At 50.8% G+C, this 10,113-nt stretch overlaps 1 protein-coding gene across 1 annotated transcript in view; it reads left to right on the top strand.

Annotated features, from left to right (window-relative positions):
• The first annotated feature begins 7,854 nt into the window (after nucleotides 1-7,854).
• Nucleotides 7,855-10,113, top strand: part of Lrp1 (LDL receptor related protein 1) — an 80,348-nt gene continuing 78,089 nt past the window's right edge. The window contains exon 1 of the mRNA XM_051170604.1: nucleotides 7,855-8,383. Within this exon, the coding sequence (XP_051026561.1) occupies nucleotides 8,302-8,383 (82 nt within the window). The 5' untranslated portion in view covers nucleotides 7,855-8,301. The remainder of the gene's footprint in view (nucleotides 8,384-10,113) is intronic.

The raw sequence follows: 10,113 nt of genomic DNA, 5'->3' as shown, positions 1-10,113 counted from the left end.
AAAAAAAAAAAAAAAAGACAGAGTCTCACTATGTAGCCTGGCTGGCCTAGAACTCACTCTGTAGACCAGGCTGACCAAAACCACAGAGATCTAGTTGCTTACAACTCCCTAGTGCTGTGGGACTTAGGGCACGTCCCCCCTTCATGCCACCGGACTCAGCCTAATCCTGATGACAAAAGATGTTTAAAACTTTCATAAGCTTGTTAGCTCTTTGTTGGATTTATCACTACATTATGGACATTTCTAACATGTTCCCACATGCCTGGCCATCCTTACACCAATGCTTTGCTTGCCAATTTTCTTTCCTCTTGACCTATTTTTGCATTTTATTTACTCTCGTGTGTGTGTGTGTGTGTGTGTGTGCGTGTGTGTGGTATATGTGTGTGTGGTGTGTGGTATATGTGTGTGTGTTTGTGTATGTGTTGTGTGTGTGTATGGGATGTGTGTGTGTGGTGTGTGTGTATATGGTGTGTGTGTGGGGTATGTGTGGGGTGTGTGTGTTAACACATACACACTGGAAGCACATCATGGAAGTCAGAGGTCAACTTGCTGAAGTCGGTTCTCTTCTTCCACTGTCTGGGTTCCGAGTGTCAGACTCAGTCGTGGGGCTTGGTAGCCAGCAGTTTTACCAACTGAGGCCTTATTCATTTTCTAAAATATCTTCTGGTGAACAAAAGCTTCAGTTTTGGTGTTTCCTTTTTCCCCTTTTCTTCTTTATGGCCGTTCATGGGTTAGGAAACTTGCTCTTGCCTGAGTTGTGCAGATATTTTCTGTTTTCACTTAAAAAGTCTGTAGGAGCCTTTATGTCATACGGCTACGGCTACTTTGTGTTAATTTTTGCATGTGGTTTGAGGTGAGGCATCAGGACATCTTTATTAAAAGGAAGAAAAGAAGGAGGAAAGAAAGGGGAAAGAGGAAGAGGAGGAGAAAAGAAGAGCCCTTGGGGAGATGTCAGCAGGTTGGCACAGTGGGAAGTCTCCCCTTTCATCCTTTCATAGAAACAGAAAACTCACTAACAGAATACGGACTGAAATCCCTTCACAGGAAGGCTAGGACCTGGTCGAGAGGTGGTGGCACTCAGAGGGCAGACTGAGGCTGACCACACCACCCCGCATCACTCTGAGTCTAGGAGTTTTCACAATACTGTCTTCAGCAGAGAAACCTCCACTGTTCCGGTCCCAGACAGATGCCAGACCAATCAATGTCCCAGATCACCGGGGAAGAGGAATTAAAGAGTGAATGGTCTGTCTTTCTGGCATTGAGGCAGACTGCAGAGGGATACAGGACAGGGAGCAGGGAACTCAGTGCAGACCTGGAAAACAAGGAACTGAGGAGAAATAGAAAATTACCTGGTTTTATTATACTGAAAGATTTAGAGAGAAGTGACAGCTGCATAAAAATAAATATTAATATAAAAACAATAAAATAAAAACAACCATGAAGTCAACATATACAAAACTATAATCAACAAGTAATACATGTATATAGAATTCTTATTTATTTATTACTTATAACAATATCTTGCCTGCATGTATGCCAGCGGGTCAGAAGAGGGCACCAGATGTCATTACAGATGGTTGAGAGCCACCATGTGGTTGCTGGGAATTTGAACTCAGGACCTCTGGAAGAACAGACAGTGCTCTTAACCTCTGAGCCATCTCTCCAGCCCCAGAATTATTTATTTATTTTTATTTAAGATTTATTTATTACATATGCAGTGTTTTGCCTGCATGTACACCTGAAGGCCAGAAGAGGGCACCAGATATCATCATAGATGGTTGTGAGCCACCATGTGGTTGCTGGGAGTTGAATTTAGGACCTTTGGAAGAGCAGCCAGTGAGCTTAATCACTGAGCCATCTCTCCAGCTCTAGCATTTTTATTTTAAAAACAAAACAGCCCATGAAATCTACTTCTGTCCCATGAATCTGAGCGTCCTTGGGGCAGGATCATGTTCCTTGATTTCTTTAGCTTACAAGTTTTGAGGTTCAGCAGTTTTTAGCACTGAGATACAATGTGCAGGCAAACGCTGAAAACATTCTTTAAAAAAAAAAAAATATTACCACTCGGGCAATGGTGGCGCACACCTTTAACCCCAGCACTTGGGAGTCCAGGCTAGACTTAAACTCTCTAGACCGCTGAGGTTAAAGGGCAGGCACTGCGCTCACCACACCTAGTGTCCTTAGTGGTTCCCTTACTTAAGTTTTAACTAAAAGTCTTCTACATTGCGAAATCCATCCTTTGTGATTTGCCTTCCTGGTATTTTATCCACTATTTCCTCCACCCCTGTCCTCCTAAATCTTTCTCAGCTATACCATAGTTTCAATCTTCTAATGTTTACATGCCCGCACACCCATATGTCTTTGCCTGTCTCCAGCCTAAAATTCACATTCCTCCAGTCATTTCCTACCATCTCCTTCCTCTCTGGTGGCTTAAACTTGGCCTTGTCTTATCTTGACCCCTTCGCTAGAACTCTTTTTTGTTGTTGTTGTTGTTTTTTCTTTTTGAGACAGGGTCTCTCGGTATAGCCTTGGCTGTCCTGGACTCTCTTTGCAAACCAGACTGGCCTTGAACTCACAGCAGTCTGCCTGCCTCTGCCTCCTGAGTGCTGGGGTTAAAGGTCACTATAACCGGCTTCCATAGTCTACTTCAACGGCCTGCCTATTGAGCAATGGGAATTTCTCAATATATGTTTGTCCTCTTCTTTTCCCTACCTTTGGTTAGACCAATGGTTCTCAACCTGTGAGTCAGAACCCATTTGGGGGTGAGGGTGGTGTTGAGTGGAAAGGGTCACCTAAGTCCATCAGAAAGGCTGGGCAGTGGTAGTACACGCCTTTAATCCCAGTACTGGGGAGGCAGAGGCAGTTGGATCGCTGTCGATTTGAGGCCAGCCTGGTCTACAAAGTGAGTCTAGGACAGCAAAGGCTACACAGAGGGGGGAAAAACCATCAGAAAGGATATTTACATTAGTATTAATAACTAGCAAAATTCCCATTATGAAGTAGCAACGAAAATAATTTTATGGTTCGCGGGTCACCACATCATGAATAGTATTGAAGGGTAGCAGCGTTAGGAAGGTTGAGACCACTGTGTTAGACTTTTCAGAGATATTCCTTATTACGTACACTTCCTTAACTGGCCACTAGGTGGGGGTAGCCAGTGGCTTGAAGGCACTGCCTCTCTAATGCCCTGTCCCCAGGCCCTCTCATACTCAGTGGGGGGGTCGGGGAAGCAGGATGGTTAATATTTGTTGAAGGAAGATATTCTCTCACGAAACAACAACTTGATAGCCCATCTCCATCCTTGGCATCCTGGGCTGAACTCCAGAAAAATTCTTGATTTTCCCATCTTCCCATTTGAAGAGGGGCTGTCCTAAGCAGGTAAGTGGGGACAGGGAGAGAAGACATAGAGCGTTGTAGGAAAACCAGAGAGAGAAGATGCTTATAGGCGCCTCCTTCTTCCTGACCCAGCAGATTTCACTGGTGAGTTCCTCACTGGGCAAGAGCTGGAGCTGGAGGGGGAAGTGGGGGGTGGGGGGTGGGGAGGACGATGGGTGGGGGTGGGGAGGGGAGAATGGGCGGGGGCGGGGCTGGGAAGCATTCAAAGAGGTGAGCACAAAGTCTCTGCTCTCAAGGAGTTTATGGCTTCTTAAAATTAGTGCCAAACCCTAGATTCTGAGGCCATAGTGAGTACAGGTGAGATTTATTCTGCTTAAGGCAGAGCTTTACCATGTAGCCCAGGCTGGTGTGGAAAACCCCCTTGGCTTTCTGACCATCCTCAGAATTGTGATCCTCCTGCCTCTGCTTCCCGAGTTCTTGGACAATAGGCGTTTGCCACCAGGAATACCAAACAGCAGGCAAAGCTTTTCTGAGGAGCTGGGGGACCGGAGTAATTACAGGCTTGGGTAGGAGTAAGCGTTCTCTCATCTCACGGAGCCAGTCTCCACGGTTCATATACCGGGATAAAACATACACCAGCCGTCATGGAGCTTCAGGATGCTAATGGGAAACATGGTCTGGAAGGAGCTCAAGGCAAGTTGGAGAACGTGAGTTCCGGATCATCACATAGGGCAGATCTTCTGTAATTTTAAAGGATGTCACTTATAATTGCACACCATGGAAGCAAAGAGACTTCCTTGAAGACACTTCCAAGGAATGCTTGCAGTGGTCTTTATGAGCGTGGGGGGGGGGGGGAGACAAGTTTACTTTCTTATATTCTAAGTTGTTAATAATTACTATCATTTTTTCAATGCAAAGTTAATAAAAATAAAAGCCCGGGGCTGGAGAGATGCCTCAGCGGTTAAGAATCCAGCTGCTCTTCCAAAGGTCCCAGGTTCAATTCGCAGCACTCACATGGCGGCTCACATCTGTAACGCCAAGTCCTGGGGAATCCAACACCCTCACATACACATACATGCAGGCAAAACACCAATGCACAAATAAATAAATCACTAAAAAACAAAAAGAAAGAAAATAAATAAGAGCAATACATTCATATTCAGAAGACAGCAAAGACTGAAAGATAGCAAATAAATGTCAACTTGGCGACTGAGGGCAGATTTTGGAAGGCAATGGATGACAGAACAGCTCACATTTGACTCATTTGTGTTGATTTCCCATGATTTCTGTTATAGTTCCAGCCTAAGCTGCTGTTGCTTCTTCCTCCTCCTCCACCTTTTTAATTTTATTTTATGTTTCATGCCCACTGTGGTGGTGCACATTTATTTAAAAAATGTACATTGGTGCTCTGCCTGCATGTTTGTGTGTGAGGGTGTCATATCCCCTGCAACTGAGGCTATAGACCGATGGTTGGGAGCCACCATGTGCATGCTGGGAATTGAACCCCGGTCCTCTGGAAGAGCAGCCAGTGCTCTGAACCTCTGAGCCACCTCTCCCAGCCCCCTCCTCCACAGTTTGGCTGACCCAGCTCTTTCTCTATAGCCAGGGTGACCTTGAGTCTCCAAGTCTCCACTCTTTTTCTCCAGCCTCCACCTCCTTGGCACTGGGTTTGTATGTGTGTGCCACTGTCCCTAGTTTTATGGTACTAGGCTTCGTGAACACTAGGCAAGCACTGAGCAAGCTGAACTATACATCCCAGCCTTTGGAAAAGGCTTCCTAAGAGGCGGCAAGTGTGCTGGAGTGATGGCTCAGTGGCTAAGAACAACTCATTCTTCCAGAGGGCCTGCAATGCATTCCCAACACCCATGTTGGGTGGTGGCTTCAGTTCCAGTAGGGGCCCAACGCCTTTGGCTTCTACTGGTACCTGCACTTATGTGCATAGTCACACGTGGATACACATAGCTAAAGATTTATTTATTTATTATGTATTCAGTGCTCTGCCTGCATGTATACCTGCAGGCCAGAAGAGGGCATCAGATCTCGTTATAGATGGTTGTGAGCCACCATGTGGTTGCTGGGAACTGAACTCAGGACCTTTGGGAGAGCAGTCAGTACTCTTAACCTCTGAACCGTCTCTCCAGCTCAGATACACATAGTTAAAAATAAATAAATAAATCTTTAGAAAAAATTTTATTCATGTGTCTCTGTGTAGATGTGTGCACATGCGTGCAGGTGTCTGTGGAGGCCACAAGAGGCCATCGTTTCCCCAGAGCTGGAGTTATAGGGAGTTGTGAGCCACCCAATGTGGGTGCTGGGAACTTAACTTAGGCCCTCTCTAAGAACCGAGCTCCTAAGCCCTGAGCAGTCAGTCTCTCCAGCCGCACTTTGTGTGTATGTGAGTGTACACGAATGCACGTGGTTGTTGTTTTAAAGGGTAGTTAGAAAGTAAAACACTGAGGCAAAGAGGGATTAAATGATGCCGGAGGGTGGGGGGTGGGGGTGCCGGCCTTTTAGTCTTTAATCCCAGCACTCCGGAGGCAGAGGCAGGCAGATCACTGTGAGTTTGGGGCCAGCCTGGTCTACAAAGTGAGTCTAGGACAGCCAGGGCTACACAGAGAAACCCTGTCTTAAAAAAACCAAAAGAAAAAAGAAAGAGAAAAAAAAAAAAAAAAGAAAGAAAGATGGATGAGCGGTATTGCAGGTCCTTGGTAGAGGTCCAGATGGGCTTCAGGAAGAGACACCTGTGTGAAACGAGTGGCAGCCTTCTCTGGCCTTCCCAGGCTACCCGTTATGGCTATTGATGTCTTTTTATTCCTGTCAACGTTGCCTGAGGTCAGTTTCAACCAGATTTCACTTGGACCTCAATATTGGGTGGAGGAACTAGCAGGAAGCCCGTAAGCATCCACTAAAAACATTTGGTGACTCCCTGCCTGCCTGGGTCTGGCACTGTGTGAGGCTTTGGAAACTGGATAAAAGGAAGAGTCACAGCCCACCCCTGCTGGGAGAATCCTACTGCTGGTAAAAATGAAGGAAATCTGCAGTAATATTTCAAAAGGAAGTACACAACAGGCCTTGACTTGAGCACGGGCTGGAAAGACTGGATGGAGGAAAGATGGACTCTGTGGAACTGGCCTTGAGGTTTCCAGACGAGGAGACTTTAAAGACAGGTAGCCATGGCCCGAGGCAAAGTCTGTGAGGGAAGGTGAAGCTTTCATTTGGGGAGAGGCTCACTGTCATTAATGGACAAGTCTGTCTTCTGTTACTCTTTTCCTGCTTCTGACAGGCTGGAGTTTCGGGCCCACCCTACCGAGTTTGTGCACTAATCCCTACCTAGCCTTTAAAGCCCACCTCTAACATAGACTGTCTGTCGCCTGCTGAACTTCCCAGAACTTTCACTTCAGGGACACAGAAAATCAGACACTAAGGGTTACAGCCTTCAAAAGGTCTCCCAGAAGAGGGCAGTGACCGGAAGCACGTTCGAGCTTTCTGGACTCCAGAGGACTGTCCCCAACCGGCTGAGCCTGGGGACAAAGGTCCAGCCCTCAGCAGACAACCCCAGAATCGGTGCCGGGAAGGGGAGCTCAGCAGTCCCTCATTCCAACTCCTGTAGCTTGGCACCTGAAACCCTGACACGGTGGGAGGTCAGTCAGGAGGTATCAAAAACAAAACAAACAAACAAAAAAACTCGAGCCCGACCTCTAGAGCGAAAGGGGGTGGCTCTTTCCCAACCCCACCCGCTGGTGAGTCACCTCCCTCCAAACCAGAGCCTGCCCCTCCCGCGCCCGTGCCAGGCGAGCAGGGCTGGGCCGGCGGGCGGGCACGAAGGTGGGTTCCATCCCTTGAGCCCTGAGCAGCAGACAAGCCGCAGCGTGTCTCCGCGAGTGTCCCTGTTTACTCTGAGCCCCGGAGCGAGGTGGGGGCGGGCCCACGTAGCCCCTCCTTCACCCCGCCCCCCCAGGACGCAGGCCCCATTCCTCGCCCGGTTCTTACAAAAGTCTCCAAATCAAAGCTCAGCCTTTCCCCTACCTTCCCTGCGGACTGGCCACCCCTGCCCCCACCCTAGGCTGGGGAGGCACTGTCTGGGTTCCCTCTCCCAAAGGAAATCAGGCCTCCGCCCAGACCCCGCTCGGGACCCCACAGAGGGGGATCTGAAATCCTGGGGTGTGACATTGAGTTCCAAAAAGGCGCAGGAGCTCAGTTCTCCTCCTCGCCCCTGACCCCATCCCACCCTAGGCTCCTGCGGCTCTAGGGAACGCGGGGAGGTTGACGTGGTCAGAGGACAGGGCGCCCCGGGACTCCCACTCTCGGACCGCTTGCCAGAACTCCAAAGCTAGTCGCGCCTCCGACTCCCCCTCCCCAGGGCAGCGCGCCAAATCAGCGCATGCGCACTCTCAGGATTGCCGCGTAGCTCTTTCTTCCCCCCCCCTTTTCTTTCCCCGCCCCTTCCCTCCTTCCCTCCTCTCCCTGTCCCCTCCCTCCTCCTCTTTCACAGCCCCCCCCCCCCCCCGCAGCACTTCAGTCCAGGGACCAGCGGTGCGAGCTCCAGGCCAGTGCACTGAGGAGACGGAAACGAAGGAGCCCCCAGTCCTCCATCAGGCCCCTACCAAAGGCACCCCCATCGGGTCCACGCCCCCCGCCCCCCACCCCGCCTCCTCCCAATTGTGCATTTTTGCAGCCGGAGGCGGCTCCTAGATGGGGCTGTAAGCTTCGCACCGGGAGGGGGAGAAGAGCGAGGAGTAAAGCAGGGGTGAAGGGTTCGAATTTGGGGGCAGGGGGCGCTTCCGCGTCATCAGGCCCTTCCCAAGGGGCTCGGAACTGTACCATTTCACCTACGTCCCTGGTCCGCTTTGCTTAAGGAAAGGATAAGAATAGAAGAGTCGGGGAGAGGAAGATAAAGGGGGACCCCCCAATTGGGGGGGCGAGGACGAGAAGTAACAGGACTAGAGGGTGGGGGCTGCTGCTTGCATGGCCCACACCATGCTGACCCCGCCGTTGCTGCTCCTGCTGCCCCTGCTTTCTGCTCTGGTCGCCGGGGCCACCATCGATGGTGAGTGAGATTCCGCGGGCCCCCTTGGACCTCTGGGGGCTCCCCCTTCCCAACCCCCACTCCTGCGTCTGGTTGGGGAAGGGAGACGCGGGAGGGGGTGCCTTTTGTTATCCCAGTCCAGCTGACACAGCAGCGGCCTGACTGGGGGCGGGGATGGGGTCTGATTTGGGGGATGGGAGCCTGGGACAAATGATGCTTCCAGGGCCCCCCCCAGCTCAGACAAAGACCAGAGGCCTGCCTAGGAAAGGAGGGCTCCCCTTTTTCTGATCCTGAGATTGAGAGGCCTTCTCTTCCTACCTCTGGTACGGGAGGGCCTGTGCCTCCCCTACATCCTCCACCCTCCCGCTGCCCCCCCCCTTCCCCATCTGAATTGTGAAGGAATCCGGATTTGCTGTGTACCGCTGCAAAAGGGGGCGGAGGGCCTTTTGCAGTGGACTCTGAAGGCTGGAAGGCAAAGCCGGCCAGGGGTGCCCTGCTGGCCAGAGAGCACAGGCAGGCCAAGAAAGCTGTGGGTGGGGATAGGGAGGGCCCCCGGTTTGGTGTGGAATGAGCCCTGCATCCCAGGCTTGGAGGCCTGGGTCCATAATCCTGGGCTGCCTGCCTGGGCTCCGAAGTGAGCACTTTCCCCCTCTGAGGGCCTCTGTCAGTAGCCACGTTGAGGGGATGGAAGGGGGTCTGGTGATGCTATTGACTGAATTTCCTTTCTTAATTCCTGGGAGCTTTAAGATGAGAGAAAACCGTCAGATGTCATCACTCTGCAAGCGCCTGGAGAATAGTCGGGAACGCTGGGGAGGGGTTCAGAGGAAGCTGCTTGCCTCCCCCATTTCTGGCTTCATCACACTTTGGGTTGGAGGGAGAGTTGGAGGCCAGGGTGGGGGTTATGACTATGGCCCCCATACCCCAATTCCTGATCATTTAGTAAACACGTTTAAGCCCAGCCCTACCTCACTGCAAACACACACTTTGTATATTAGTTAGGCTTAGGCTCCCTGCTCTTTTGGGGAAATTGTGTGTCCCTCTCCTCTTTGCTGTAGCTGTTTTTCCTCTCGCTATGAGTCACCAGTTCAAGGCTTGCCCAAGCTTTAAGCTGGGGTCAGGGGGTTGAATTGGGCTGGGTCCCTAATTTGAGAAGGGGATGAGATTTCATTAGTTCCTGTCAGGTTTGCCTCTCCCTGGGGACAGACAGCCTCATCCCATCCTGCAGCCCCTCCCTCTGTCTCAGATCTTGCCAGGCCACGACTGGGAAAGTTTTTCTCTGAAACCAGATTACAGTTTTCCTCCCCTCTCTCTCTCTCTAACTTGTTTCAGTTGGAGGAGGAGAGCCAGAGGGTCAGGGAGCAGCTGTGCCCAGGGAAACAGTTTGCCCAGTGGCCCTCAGTCATGCCATGTTGGGGACTGTCTTGTCTGGCTACTACCTCTAATTTTCTGTCTGTGATGAGGAAAGTGGAGCTGCCCCGAAAATCCTTCAGACAAGCCTGTACAGCCACCTTCTGTCCTTCACCTCTCAACGGCATCCTGTGTTTTCTTCTCGGTCCTCGGCACTGTGAGAGGAGAGGGGAAACTGAGGCAAAGATATTATGCAAGAAACAGACCCATCGGGAGCCCCATGAAGGAGGGTGGGTGGAGTCAGGTGGAAGGCAGGGCTTCTGTGTGTGGGGGGGTCCTTGGCCCTCTAGGTCCTAGGGGAGCATTGCTCCTAGGGGCCTGAGGGCTGCGCTGAGTTGTAGTGG

The sequence above is a fragment of the Acomys russatus genome, chromosome 28, assembly GCF_903995435.1.
Source record: "Acomys russatus chromosome 28, mAcoRus1.1, whole genome shotgun sequence".
Lineage (NCBI taxonomy): Eukaryota > Metazoa > Chordata > Mammalia > Rodentia > Muridae > Acomys > Acomys russatus.
This window is presented reverse-complemented; position numbering and strand designations above follow the sequence as displayed.